The sequence below is a fragment of the Cervus elaphus genome, chromosome 3 (assembly GCF_910594005.1).
Source record: "Cervus elaphus chromosome 3, mCerEla1.1, whole genome shotgun sequence".
Taxonomy (NCBI): Eukaryota; Metazoa; Chordata; class Mammalia; order Artiodactyla; family Cervidae; genus Cervus; species Cervus elaphus.
This window is the reverse complement of record NC_057817.1, coordinates 31,569,936-31,584,305: the sequence shown is the minus strand read 5'-3', so window position 1 is coordinate 31,584,305 and position 14,370 is coordinate 31,569,936. Positions and strand designations below refer to the sequence as shown.

Below are 14,370 nucleotides of genomic sequence, written 5' to 3'. Positions count from 1 at the left end.
ATCCTAGGATTTTGCAGAAAATAAATCTGAGAACATGGGTGTCAAGATTCCATCTCTCCCTATTTGAAGAGGGTGAGGAACCACTGGTTAAAATGGAATCTGGATCTCCTAGCCATTGGTTCCATTTGTTCCATCCCACACTTGGGTCCACATCAAATACCCTGGAAGGCAGGTTAAAGACCAATTGCTGGATTCCATCCCCACAGTTTCTGAATGTTTGTCCAGGGTGAAAATTTGTATTTCTAAGATAACTTCTTCTAGGTGATGTTGATGTTGCTTGTCCAGAGATTCACTTGAGACCCATACATTTTGCCATCTCAGAATCTCTAAGGGATCCAAGGGAATAGATTTCACTTTTTGTTGTTGCCCAGCCCCGTTTACCCCCATCCAGAGCACTCAACTGAACAGAGCTGGAAAGAACTTGTTCTCTGGAACCTCTGGTTCTGAGTCAGGGCTCACTTTGCCCTTGATGGAAACAAGAAATAGTGATTTGATTGTAGGAGTGCTGGAAAGGGGAGGATTTTATCCCAAGTTATCAACTCTTTGCTCCCTGAATGCATAACATTTTAACAAGGGAACTTTCCCTCCTTCCACTATCAGAGCTACAGCTTAAAATGTAGATAGCTCTGGGAAAGTCAACCCTTTGGCTGTAGTCTCCACTGTAAGGGATTCTTTGCAGAGATACCCTAATGGGGTGGAAAGGCAGGGATACTTGGGTTCTGAATAGGGTAGAGGCACCACACAGAGGAAAAAAGGTGACAGGTTCCTAAAGACAGACTTCCCTATTTTACATTTTGTTCAGAGAGAACACGGAGACTTTTTTTATTTAAAGGGGGTAGGGTAGACACGTGGCAGAGGGAGTTGGGAGGAAGATGGGAGTTTTCCCTGAGGGAAAAATCACTCAAATCTCTTTACCCAGCTGATGGCTGTCGCTTACTTTATTCTTTGTCCGAGGGAAGTGGTGTTGGACGGAGGTAGAGAAGACAGTGGTACAGTAGAAATGACCTAAAGGGATGCCCCCTCTGCCAAATGCCCTTAGATTCCACGATGCCTTTCAGTTGGGTGCTGAGTGCACCTACACTTTGGGGGCTTCATTTTCCCTCCTTAAAATTACAAGAGATCAAAGACTGGAGGTTAACGCCTGGTTTTTAAGAGGTGTGATCTGACGGTATGGAGGCTCACTTCATACAAGTCTTTAAAAAAAAGGTTTGTGAGAAACTGGATTTGTCAGCAAGTCATATAAATTTTTAAGCAAGCACAGAGTGTAAGCAATACCTTTCAAATCATTAAAGACTGAACACTCTCCTGATATCCTACTGCCTCTGGTATCTTAGTCCTTAAAATGTTTAGAGATCCTTGCCGTGTAATTCTTGACACAAATATATAATGACCATATTGGATCAGGGTAACTCCTCCTCTTTGACCGCCATTTAGTGATTCCATGGATGGGCTCTGACCCTGCTAAATGTGAGTGAACTACCAATGTCTTTTCTTCTCAAAAGTGAGTTTCTGTTTTTTTTATCAGATTCTCAAAAGGGTCTGTGATCTAAAACAGGTTCTGGACGATGCTCACATAGAGCTGATTGTGTTAATGTATGAGGCATAGTAGAAGGTAAAAGAAATGGCATCATTCAGTTTTGCCAATGGAATCCAGTATTTTTCTATGCCCTGGGGTGTCTCTCAATACTGATCCTAAAATGCTCCTGTCTCAGAGGACCTGGGACAAGGATGCCTTACAAATGGCTGGCCATTTTGCTCTATTCATAGGAACGTAAGCAAGAGAAGTGCATTCTAGGCAAAATGGGAAGGCTGCCCTGAGCAGAAGGGAGGTAGGGGCTGGATTGTTCAAGTTATATCCACTGTAAGAAGCCCAGTCAGTAAAATGACTCTATTATTGACTCCATTTGGGCCCAGGACTCTGAGGAGCTATGATTCACTCAGTTTTTCCTAAGCAAGTGGAAAAGCCATTAAACTAGATTGTTGCAGCTCACTTCCTCTTGTCTTTCTGGTTAATTCCACCAACTGTGGTTGAGAAAGAAGTGTGTTAAGGAAAAACCAGAATCTAAGCATTAAAGAGAAAATATCCCACTTCCATCTTCTTTGCTTTTCTCCCTCCCTACCCACAAGCTGCTCTTACATACAAAGTAATTTTTAAATTATAAGACTGGTATTAACACATCATCAATAAAGAGAAACAATGACCAATGCATTAACTGATGCTAGAATACTTATGCATGTTAAGAGTCAGTGCAGACATTTTCCCAGAACTGGGAGGAGAACCAACCAGAAAGCTCATTACCCTGCATCAGCCGAATAGTTAAGTCACAGCCACTTTCCCTAAAGTTCTATTTAGGGGAATGAGATCCACAAGAATGACTCTGCCCCTTGATGAGGCAATCAAGGTCAGACAAGAGTGATGACAACAACCTGCAAGTACTGTGACTCCTGCCGTTAACTTCTCAGTACTTAAAACAAGACCCAAAAACCCACTCAGCACAAAGCTGCTATATGCACCTGACTTGAAATTAATAAGACATAGCTCACCTCACAGAGGATGTCTCTCTCTCCACTTAGGCAAAAACAATCTGTGGCCCAGAGATTCAGACCTAGACTTACATATCCAAGTTGTCTTGATCTCAGTGATACTGGGGAAGGCTGTATACCTCAACCCCCAAAACTTAAGCCTTTCTACTAGGGCTCCCTGAATCTCTCAGCTTGCTTATAACCTTGAAACAAAACAAACCAAAAACCCCATACAATTCCCACTACCCTCATCCCCAGAATACAGCCCCTAGAAAATCTAGCTTATACAGTTTGTACTTTGCATGCTCTCTTCAAAGACCCTGCACACAGACACACAGACACATATAGACACTGTCAAGAGGAGAGGGGTCTGTTCAAGGGAATAAAGTATTTTTCTTCTGTGTGGGCCTGGATTACCTAGGGGTATAAGGTCCATCTCTTAACACTGCAGCGCGATCTCTCAGCTAGATACATGTATATGCAGGGTGAAGGGAGCAGGAACGGGGTGGGGGGTGAGAAGGTTACTGTTTGTTTTTCAGCAGGTGGGGTGAGAGGTGTGGATGTATATTCAGATGATTGGAGTAGGGGTGATGGGCCCACACAGGAATGAGGTCTGCCCCTCAGCTTTCATTTGGATAAAAAAGGGGGCTCTGGGTGCCTGATCACTCTCTCTCTCCTGTTTACTTATTCCTCTGTAACCCAGTGTTCACCAGTGTGGTTCAAGGAGTCACCAGTTCTGTGAGATGCGAGACAGAAAGGATACTGAGGTCAAATAAATTTATGAAACACTGCAGTAAGAAAGGCTTAACCATTTGCTCTAATGCATAAATTTTCGAGCCTTTAATAAGCTAGTATGTGTTTTCTCTCTCTCTATATATATAGAGAGAATAGTTATGTTATAGAAGGGTGATACTCAAAATATTCAACAACTGGTATGGCACAGGTTTCAACCAATCAGAATGGGCCTTAGCCACAAACTGCTGGTACCACTGTACCCTGGAAAATGGGATCAGGCTGAATATCAGCCCACCCAGTAAGCAGCGTTTCCCAGAAGTTTTGCCCAAAGAACTCTACTTTATGTGGCATCTCACAGAACTGGGGAGAAAGGCTCTGGCTAATGCTGGAACTGCATCTCTCTAGGGATGGGGCCAGGACTCATGATTCTGACCACGGGGGTGCAGGAGAGGGGCAGCTCTGGCAGAGACCCCTGGTAGCACCGGCTGACAGATGTGACTACAGCTGCAGCAGAAATAGATTTCAAAAGACAGCTGTCCCTCTGTCCCAGCTGCTCCGGGGACTCTGTCCCTGGTGGGTCAGCAGGTGCCTGTCCAGGTGGTGTTTACGGCCGAAGCTCTTCTCACAGCGCGGGCACTGGAAGGGCTTCTCCCCGGTGTGTGTCAGCCAGTGTCTCACCAGGTGGTGCCGCCGGCCAAAGCTCTTCCCACACTCGGTGCACACGTGGCACTTGGGCACGGGTGGCGCGCGCTGCCGCTTCCTAGCCCCAGGGCTCTCTCCAGCCTCTTGGCCCTTGCAGGATTTGCCATCTGCGTGCACTCTCTGGTGGCTGGCTAGATGGGAGTTGCATCGGAAATTCTTGCCACACTCAGGGCACCTGCTGGGCTTGTCATGTAGGTGGGTTTTCTGGTGTCGGATCAGGTGATGTCTTCTCCCAAAGCTCTTCTCACACTTGAGGCAGCTGTAGGGCCTCTCCCCGGTGTGTGTCTGCTGGTGCCTGGCCAGGTGGGAGCCCCACACAAACTGTTTACCACACTGCGGGCACGTGTGTGGTCTTAACAGGGAATCCATTTCTGTGCTACACAGAAGGTTTGAGAAGCTATCTTCCTGAAGAAAAGGTGGGCCCAGGAGCATGCCTCTGGAGCTTCTGGGCATGGAATCCCAGTTCACATCCTGCTCTGGGTTCCAGAGAACAGTATCTTCAGACACACTAGATAACATTCTGGGAGGCTCTGCTTCTAGTTCAGGGGTATCCCCCTCGTGCTCACTTCCATCTCCTGTGGAAAAAGGAAAATACAGACCCCAAGAGGTGAGTCACAAGGGAGCAGCCCAGGACTGAGTCACAAATGAGGCTGTATGATGCCTATTAGGATCTAAACTTCACCCCACAAGGCTGAGAGACAGATTTTAATGTTGTACAGGACAGTATAAGAGGTACAGCGGTTAAAGCTTAGACTTAGGAGACAGATACCCACAAAATCTCAGTTTTCCCACACCTCTGTAAGCCTTCATTTCTTCTGTAAAATGGGAATAATTATAAGGTAGATGTTATAAGACAGATGGGATGGTACCTTCTATTAAATAGTCTATGCTATTGTTGCTGTCTATTTATTACTATGATTTATTTAGCACTTAAAGAAAACTATTAATCACCATCACCATGAAGAGAGGTGAGGAATGGTCTGAAATCACTGGCCAGGTGACACCTTGTCAGCAACACTGGAGACATTGTGGAAGGCATTTCCACAATGGGTGGCAGGTTGAACAATGACGACTAACATTTATTGAGTGCTTACTATGTGCCTGGTACTGTTCGACTATGGTAACATATTTAAATCTCATAATAATTTATAGATGAGGAACCCAAAGAGAAGTTAATTACTTTTCTAAGGTTCCACAGGTATGGTCCTAGATTCAGATCCACAAAGTTTGGCTCTAGAGCCTACCCTCTAAATTATTATGTTACACTGTCTTGCCTTTGAAGAAAAAGATCTCTGAACCATTCAATGCTATAACTGTCTGAGGCAGAGGAGGGGTTGGAGGGACATGTAATGATGACCTCCAAAAGGGGTGAAGGTCGTGGCTGAGTCTATCATACATCATTACCTGTGTATGTGACCTTTAGAATGTCCCTCTCTTCTAAGTCTGGGGGTTCGGGGACCCATTGTTCTTCCCCTCCTTCTAGTTGAGAAAGCATATCCAGTTTGGGAATTGGAAATCCTGACCATGGGAAAAGAAAACAGGGATGTCAGTTTGTTCAACTGTAATTTTCATTTCTGAAAAAAGCTGTTTCCTAAATTATTCCTTGGAACTCTATAGATGAAGAAGGCCAGATACAACAAGCCTTTCCCTCTCCCCACTCCCATTTCTGTGAAGTCCCCTCTTCTTTCAGAAAATCATATTCTCTTTCCAACAGGTGTTCTCTTTTGTGTGAATTTCAAATACTTTCAGCTCAACTGTTCTTTCTGGTCATAACTTCACTTAATTAGCCCTACTACAGCTGTCTCACCCCACCCCCACTCTCATCTTTCCCTAGATGGTTTCTGAGTTTCCAAGGACTCAGTTCCACTCCTTAGGTGTCCTTCTCTCTGAAAGGACCTCCCAATTCCCAACCAAGAATTGCCTACAGTTCTCTAATAATTCACAGCACTTTGTTGTTGTTTTTTAAAAAGTGACACTTCTATTCTCTTTGGATTAACCCTAGTGCTCTTTCCCAAGTGGAAACCTAGACAGATTCCCTGCCAAGAAAAGAACCCCAAATGGACACTATGCAACAGTCCCAGAGCAGATGGCTCCACTCTCACAGAGTACAGTCACTGAGTGGCTGGGGAAGGTCGTGCTTACTCAGAGACACCACTATCCCACAGTTTTCCTGCATGACATATTCTCCATAGAAGTCTGTTTGAGAAGGGTCCAGGCTCCGCCACTCCTCCTGAGAGAAGCACAGTGATACATCCTTGATGGTTACCAGGCCCTGAAACAAAATGCAGCATCATCTGTCAGCAGCTGTTCTTTAAGGAAAACGGGGTCTCAGTATAAAAGGCTGAGGTGGTGGTAGAGGAGAGGTGGCAAGAGAGGGTCTAGAAAAAGAACTGCCCAGAGGTTCCTGGGCAGGGAACATGATTTTGGTGAAGAGGAAAGGGGTAAAAGTAATGGTCAGGGTGTGAGCAATAATGTCTGTAGAGGAGATTCCCAAGTTGGGACCATGAGCAGTTGGAGGCACTCATTGGTCCCTCTGTGTAGTTACACGTGTCTGCCCAGTCTCTTCTCATCTGCCTTTCTTCACTGCAGAAATTGTGTACAAGTGTCTCCTTTGTCTTCTTGACCTTTCCTTTCCTATCTGCATGAAACAATACGGATAAACTGTTCTTTCTGGCCTCCTCCCCCTATTATGCCATATCCTTATCTTTTAAGGCAGCATAGTCTGGCAGTTAGGAGCCCAGATTCTGGAGCCAAATGACTCCTAGCTCTGTCACTTAACATTAGCAGTATGACCATACACAAGTGCCTTAATCTCTTCCTGTCCAATTTTCTTGTCTGGGGTTAACTGCGTTTCTCTCAGGGTTAAACGAGTTAATGTACATAAAGCATTCAGAGAACAGCAAGCATGGTCAGCACTCTGGAGTACGGATACTATGGCTACTATTATTACTAACTTCCCGTGGCTCCCCCCTTGCCTTCTGAATCTAAACTTGTCTTCTTTCTCTGGGGCTGCCCCTCTTCATACCTTTCTGTCTTCTATTCATGTCCATAAATGCTCCATCATCCACCTAATTCAGTCTACTTTATGTTCTTCCAAGCTTCCTTCAGGTCCTCTTTTCCTAATCTTTCCAGATTTCTTTTTTTAAATTTAAAATAATTTATTTTTGGCTATGCTGCGTCTTTGGTGCTGTGCGTGGGCTTTCTCTAGTTGTGGTGAGCAGGGGGCTACTCTCCAGTTGTGGTGAATGGGCTCATCATTGCAGTAGCTTCTCTGTTGTTGAGCTCAGGCTCTAGGGTGCATGGGCTTCAGTAGTTGTGGAGCTTGGGCTTTGTTGCCCCATGGCATGTGGCATCTTCCCAGACCAGGGATTGGGTCTGTGTCCCCTTCATTGGCAGGTAGATTCTTAAGCACTGGACAACCAGGAAAGCCCATGATTTATTTCTTAATGAACATTAATGAATTTTTCTTAAATTCTCCCTGTGGCTAGCACAGCTATCAAAAACAAAACAAACTCAATCTGTAGGAATTTTCTTCTTCTCATCATGCCTCCATTCATTTTTCAAAAGGGTATGAGTCCCTCAGAAAGGGATAGACTCTGTGCAGATATCAGACTAAATAACAATAGTGATCAAGTGAAATGACAAATCAATTAAGTGAAGTGAAGTAAAAGTTACTCAGTTGTGTCTGACTCTTTACAACCCCATGGACTGTAGCCTGCCAGGCTCCTCTGTCCATGGAATCTTCCAGGCCAGAATACTGGAGTGGGTAGCCGTTCCCTGCTCCACGGGATCTTCCCAACCCAGGGATCAAACTCAGGTCTCCTGCATTGCAGGAAGATTCTTTACCGTCTGAGCCCCCAGGGAAGCCCAATGGAATGACACAAAGGCTACAGAAAGGCAGCAGTGACGAGACCTTGAGAGAGGCCAAGAGAAGAACATAGCCCACCTGTGATCCTGCCGCAAGAAGTGCAGCTGCCATCTCCCAATCTCCAGTGCTCTCTTCCTGGGGAATGGCAGGAACCCAGGGAGTGGACTGAGCTGGTGAGGGGAGAGAGGAACCATTAGAGATGGAGCACCCATCTTTTTCCAGTTAGAACCTGGGCCCTGTTATAGTGGGGCTTAAGTGTCATATTTTTTCCCCTATATCTATGTCCACTGGTAAGACTCAAATGCATAAATGTATTGTAGTAGAAGAGACCTTCCCTCAAATGTTCTGAAAGGGTACCGAGTGGTTTTTAGTAGAGCATTTATGTCATTCATTTCTACTAAACTAGCTGTGGTTTGAATTTATATTATTCAAATGTAATTTTCATCTTGTAAAGTGCATTTTACTGGGTGTGTTTTCCAGTGGCAGTCAGTGTTTCTGTCACTTCCTTTGTCTCCCATATTTGTTACCACTAACCATGTAACAGGTGGAGGAAGTGATTATGTAAGAAATGGGAGAAACCCAGTCACATGGTTTGCAGAATCCAGATGCTCCTTATATTTTTCTGACTAGGGCCTGTAAGTTCTTTCTGTTTCTGTGGCCTGGTCCTGGTACTAACTGTGTTGTTCAGTCAGTCAATGGCAATTTGGAAGTTTTTAATTCTACGTTTTCAATAGAGATTAGAAGATTATTCTCTGCATTGTGCTTCCCACACACACCCTATGGGCTCTCACCCTTCTCCTGAAGGGACTGTGGCTCCTCTTCAGGGTCACAGCACAGGTGCTCCAATGGCCCTGGAGCTGTTCTCCATGGCCCCTCTTCCTGGCTTCCCCTTTCCACCTGGGGCTCTGCTCTATCCAGCTGGACATTCATTGACTCCCATCCTGTCCCCAGGGCTGCTGTCTGTTCTGAAAGCATTTTTGCTGCAAACCCAAATTGTGACCTGGAACAAATTCATATCAGTTATGCCCATGTCAATGGAAAGGGGTGATAGTCCTAAGGGAGTTATGGAGAACAGTCCAGGGATAAAAGATGAAACTGGATAGGGAGAGCTTGATGGAAGATGAACTTTAAAAGTTTGATGTGTTCCAATCAACTGAACCTGAGCCAGAAATGAGCAAGTGCTATATAGTAAAGTCACTAATGGTTATTTTGGGGACCTCATGTTTGGCAGAACTTCATTAAAAAAAATCCTGGAAATTCAAAAGCTATCAATTAATTTCAACCACTGAAAATACTTAATCTGGGAATCTCAACCACTGAAAATAAGCAATCTGGAAATATGCAGGAGGGAATGCAAACAGATTTGCATTCAACAAAAATGGAGGTAATCCCACATAAGATTGTCTGCCACAAACTCCATTCTCATTAGTTTAGAATGAAATGATTACTATAGGTAGAAGTCATAGTCAAAGGGTGTATTTCTCATAAGGCTGAATCAAATGGTGCCTTACTTAGAACAAGCCTCAACAAAGAGACTTACAACCTATCATTCTGTTGTAGAAAATCAGAATTGGTAGTAAATATGGTGGACAGATCAATAACTTGGAAAGCAGATGTAAGATTCTAAAGCAACCCTAACAGATAAGAGAAACTGTTGGCAGTGAGGAGCTACGTCTAAAGAAGAAGAAGAAGAAAAAGAAAAAGAACATAAAGAATTTTGTATAGGTAGAAAAAGGGAAAACAGGTGTTGCTAACATGACCCTGGGGTGAATAACAGCCCTGTGATTTAAGACATGGCAAAGAACCTGAGACACATGATAGAACCAGTCAGATCTCATTATAAAAACATATTAAAAAAAACATATTCAATTTTAAAGAAGGGTATGGTGAAGCCAGAGTGTATTCCATCACAAGAAACAAAAGTGAAGAAAGGGATGGGAAATATGTCCATTAGGGAAAAGTTCAAAACAATGGACCTAGTCTTCTCTTGCCTTGGGAAGAAGGCTCATGAATGATGCTGCCAATGAATAAAAAGAGAGACGTTTTCTTTCTCTATGTAGATCTCTTTTGATTGCAAGAGAATAGATTTAAGTAAGATTTAAAAATTCTTAATAATCCTGCAGTGTTGAAGCCTGCAGAGTTGAAGGCTCTTTGCTCTGGACCTCTTTGGAGCATGACAGGTTGTGTTGTGATAGCAGTCTCCCTGCCTTACAGCAGAGAAATAGTCTATAAGACTGTGCAGAGTCACTTTTTGCTTGGCAACATCATATTTTTGTGACTCTTATTCAATGCCCAAGCAATCAGAGCCAGTGAAAGTGTTCCAAATACAGGTCAGAACCTCGGTAACTGTTCTGGCTCACTCACATTCACCTAATGACATTTGCAAGAACCCAGAAGCCTGGAACAGATAATGACAAATGTCAAGTTGTTTATTTTCTTGCCTAGCTGTCTTTGACAACAGAGGTAAATGAGAACTGTAAGCTCAATGAACAGCAAGGGAACAAATTCCCCTTTCATCTCAGATGTCCAAAGATGTCTCAGGGCCTCCTGGGAACATTCTGGACTGATTCCCAGCTTAGGAGGTTTCCTTTTCAGAGACTTCTCATGAGAAAGAAAAATTCCCAATAAAGCAATAAAGGGGGAGTTCCATTTTAGATTTCTCCTATGAATTCCAGCTCCTGTGTTCTCTTCACTTCTAATATGTAAAGCATGGATTCCCCCTTTTCACCAAAGGTCTTCCTCATCCACTAGCTTCGTTGGAAAGTCCTCCCTCAGGGCTTTACCTCTAGGTAAATATCTGGACACCTATCTGAGATCCATTTCTCCATCTCCCTAGCAGCAGAGTCCCTTGATAGGAAGCCTCTTTCGCAGGCCAGATGTGAGACTCTCCAGACCACTGACAGAAAACCCGTGGAAGAAATCTCAGCAAAGGAGGGGTGGGTACTTATCCTCAGACTGCCTTTACTAAGATGTGCATGCTCTCGGAGCCAGCACCTGGGCAGTTAAGGTGTCAGCCCTAACCTGGATTTTCCTGGTTCCAGGATGTATCTCAGGCCTACTGGAGTCAGGGTTCTAGAAGTTTCATTTCCCCTTTTGCTTCACATCTTAGGGGAGCATGGCACCTGCAGAAGTTGGTTTCTGCAGCGTGTGCTGTTGGACAGAGAAAGGGCCACGCTACCGAAATGAGTAGTAGCCCAAGGGCACAGGGACAGTTGCTGTCAGAGAAGCCTGGCCCCGGTCCCGGGCGGGGTGTGGGCGGGACGGGTGCCCACTCCGGAGTTGGGTTGCTTCGTCCCTCCTTGTCTCCGTGCCGGGAGAGGGTCAGGTTTCAGAGAACTCGAGAGAGAGGCAGAGCTGGAGCAGGGGAAGTGAGGTCAGAAAACAGGTTGCCCGTGAACTGGGACAGGAGCAAGTGAAGAAAAAGGAGCCACGGGGAAACCTGTGCGCGGTGACAGCGGCGGGAACCCACGGGGCCTGACAGCGACGACGCTGGGGACGAAGAGACAGGAGAGGGGCGGGCACAGAATGTCAGCGCAGCCGACCCTGGGAATGGCAAGGGACCCAGAGGCCGCGCCGACCCTCCTCCCCGCTCCCATGGGTGACCGGCCCCCTCGCCGCCCGGGGAAGCCAGGTGTCCCTCCCTCCAGCCGTGACTCCCGCCTGCCCGGCCCCAACTCACCCGGGTCGGCTTGGCCTGCAGCCCGGTGTCTCCCTCCCGGGCGCCGCCTGCCCCTCCCCTCCGCGCTCGCTTCGTCGGAGCCGGCGTCCGCGGAGCCAGCGACAGGCGGAGACGGCGGCCCGGCGGGCGCGGGTGGGGCGGGCACAGGAAATCCCCGCCCGCTTCCGGGGCTCGGCGGCCGCGGCGGCGCTAGGAGGGGAGGGGCCGGTGCGGGGGACGGGCTGCGGCTCCGGTGCCCCCGGGCCGGCCCAGCCCCGCACTCCGGCGCCCGCCACCCCGGGGCGCCGCTGGCCGGAGCGCGCGGATCCCGGCTGACGGTGGTCGCTCAGCCCCGCCCTCTCCCAGACTGGTCATCTTACCTCCCGGCCACTCGGCCCCCCGCCGGCTCCTTTGCACTTGGGCTCGTTAGTTACCTTGACATTATAACAACCGCTGGTTATACGCCGGCAATTGCTATGAGGCTGATTTCTAGAGACAACGGTCTGAATTCTTCAAGGAGCTCACCTTCTAGGTTTCAAGAAAATGACGGTGATGATAAGGGGCTGAGAGAGCGTTGAAGAGGGGTCACTAATTCTGAACGAGGTTGACTTCACCCGAGACGTGTGTCTGAAGTAGGCCTTGCGGCTGCATTGTCCAGTTTGCGAGAACCACCAGCCACAGTCCAGACAGAGGTGTGTTGTAACGTGCGCAGCAGATAATTCGGAAGACAAAATTAGCGAAATGTACAATAGCTAATAAGCAATATTTTGAATATGTTGAGCTAAAATGTTTAACTTCACTTCACCTACTTCTTTTAGCTTTTTAAATATGGCTACTGCGGTGTTTGTATATGCGGCTTACGTATTTCTATTGGACAAAGCTACTTCGAAACAGTAAGATAGATTTGACTGGAAAAGATGAGAAAGGGGCTACAAAATAGAATAAACACACTACTCTTAGAATCTGTTTATAATCTACAAGTCGCATTCTTCGTCATCAGAACAATTTTGTACGATTGTATTTTATAGGCTTAACAAGTGACTCACTTAAGATCATAGGGGACAGACATTCCTTTAATATATAGTTATTTTTGCTATGTGCCAGGTACTGTAACTAAATCCTGGAAGTCAAAGATCTCAAAGGAATTGTCTGCCTGTGGATTAAAAAACTCAGTCTGTGGAAACACATGTTAACAAATATTTGCAAAAAAATATAACAGATGCTGAAGTGGAAGAGTATACTTTGCACTAGGAGCAAAGAAGTAAATGTGCATGGGTGGGAGGTCAGAGAAGGTCTGACAGAAGTCTTGAGGGAGAGAAGGGTGGGGAGGGCTCAATTAATGAATGTGCTAGACATGCAGTTGCAAAAGGATATAGACCATATTCAAGAGCAGATCATAGGGTATTTTGGGGAAGTAGTAGAGCCAGGATTTATATCTCAGTTCCTGGAACTAAATCCAGAGGTTCTTTTCATTTATATTTCCACAGGTGAGAAATACAAGGTATGTTAATCTGGGTATTTAACAATACCAGTATCTCAGTGATTTAACATAATAAGAGCTTATGTTTCATATAAGTCAGTGTGTAGCAGGCTTGTTGGGGCCAGTGAATGGGTTATGTGCTCCTTGCAATTATGGAACGACCAGGTTTCTTCCATTTTGTGGCTCCACCATCCCCTGTTGTCTTGGAATCATTCAATCTGTGGGTTGACTTGGTGGAGGTATCAGGGCCCAGCCCTGGAAGTGCTATACATCATTTGTACCCCATTTCCTTAGCCAGGGTTCAGGTACATGATTACATGGCTGCACCTAACCACAGGGGGTGACTGTGAAGTGTGTGTACCCAGTAGAGAAGGCAGTGGGGTTCGATGAACGGTTAGCATTGCTTCTGTCACACAAATAATTAATCAACCACCTAAACCTGACTTTACCTGAAGGAGATATTTGGGGAGTGGTGGCAGATTATATAAAAACAAAGAAAAAGGAGGCAAAATAGTCATCTTTGGCCCGATGACACAATAATGGGACATTAATATTTAATAGACATCTACTTTATGCCAGAAATTTGTTTTTTAACATCACAGGGAAAAATAGAAAATGTCTTTATTATTAGCTTTAATGTGCCATCTCTTTGGATATCAGTCAGCAAACTGTGAGGTGCAGATATAATCTCAGCAAGGGTTTAAGAGCATTCAGTGAGCCAAAAGGCAAAATTAGGAATTGAACTCTGGCCTCGATTTATAATCTGGTGCACCTGTCACCAGAGTGTTACTTTACCTTTCACAGATACATGGGTGAATCCAAATTCCTATGTAAGGTGGAATAACTAAACATCCAGGGAGTAGCAGGCAGAAGATTCCATCTTTTTAAGACTTTCTGGTCTTAGATCAAGACTGGAACAGCTTCGAAGGCAAGATGTAGGAACAGCATCTTGGGTAGAATCAGAAGGCAGAAACATACATACTGTGGGGTGAAGAACATATGCAGATGTGCCTATTTAGAGAAGAAATGAAATGAGGAAAATGATAGAAAAATTAGAATAGTGGGTCAAGGATTTCTAACTTGCCATATCAAGTTATAGAGAGTCACTATATTTAGTGTTATAAGCAAGAGATATACCTGATGGGTCTAATTATATCATTCTAAGACTCTTTTATCAAGGACTGCCCTGTTGATAGAGTTCAGAACAATAGAATGGGATGAGTTGGACCCAAAGCTGGATTCTAGTGTGTATAGTACAGAGTTCCTCAGGACACAGCAGTTTTCTTCCTGGGGCTCAGGGAAGTCACAGTCATTTAAGGTTCCGAGTTCTCTGTGAGGACTTCAAAAGACCTTAAGAGGCTCAGTCTCTTGTCTGTCATCCTTGGCTCCTTCATTTCTGAACTC

The 14,370-nt window shown here is 45.4% G+C and overlaps 1 protein-coding gene across 3 annotated transcripts; it reads right to left on the bottom strand.

Moving 5' to 3' along the window:
- Positions 1 to 790: 790 nt before the first annotated feature.
- ZNF641 (zinc finger protein 641) lies at positions 791 to 11,638 on the bottom strand. 3 transcript variants are annotated; one of them, XM_043885645.1, is made up of 6 exons: positions 11,508 to 11,638; positions 8,620 to 8,828; positions 7,907 to 7,998; positions 6,103 to 6,232; positions 5,365 to 5,478; positions 791 to 4,535 (listed from the first exon to the last, which is right to left on the bottom strand). In XM_043885645.1, exons 2-6 carry the CDS (start codon positions 8,801 to 8,803, stop codon positions 3,781 to 3,783), a joined length of 1,275 nt encoding a protein of 424 aa, XP_043741580.1. In that variant the 5' UTR covers positions 8,804 to 8,828; positions 11,508 to 11,638; the 3' UTR covers positions 791 to 3,780. The 3 variants fall into 3 exon arrangements, with proteins under 3 accessions (XP_043741580.1, XP_043741587.1, XP_043741596.1); XM_043885652.1 differs by lacking the exon at positions 5,365 to 5,478; XM_043885661.1 differs by lacking the exon at positions 8,620 to 8,828 and having other exon boundaries at positions 11,508 to 11,626.
- Between the last annotated feature and the right edge of the window lie 2,732 nt (positions 11,639 to 14,370).

Bases quoted from the DNA above. Each gene is read 5' to 3' on its own strand.
- ZNF641 (XM_043885645.1), bottom strand. From the start codon at position 8,803: ATGCTTTCAGAACAGACAGCAGCCCTGGGGACAGGATGGGAGTCAATG. The intron at 7,999-8,619 runs GTGAGAGCCCAT...TCCCCTCACCAG, and splicing joins ACAGTCCCTTCAGGAGAAGG to CTCAGTCCACTCCCTGGGTT. The intron at 6,233-7,906 runs GTGGGCTATGTT...ATTTTGTTTCAG, and splicing joins TTCTTGCGGCAGGATCACAG to GGCCTGGTAACCATCAAGGA.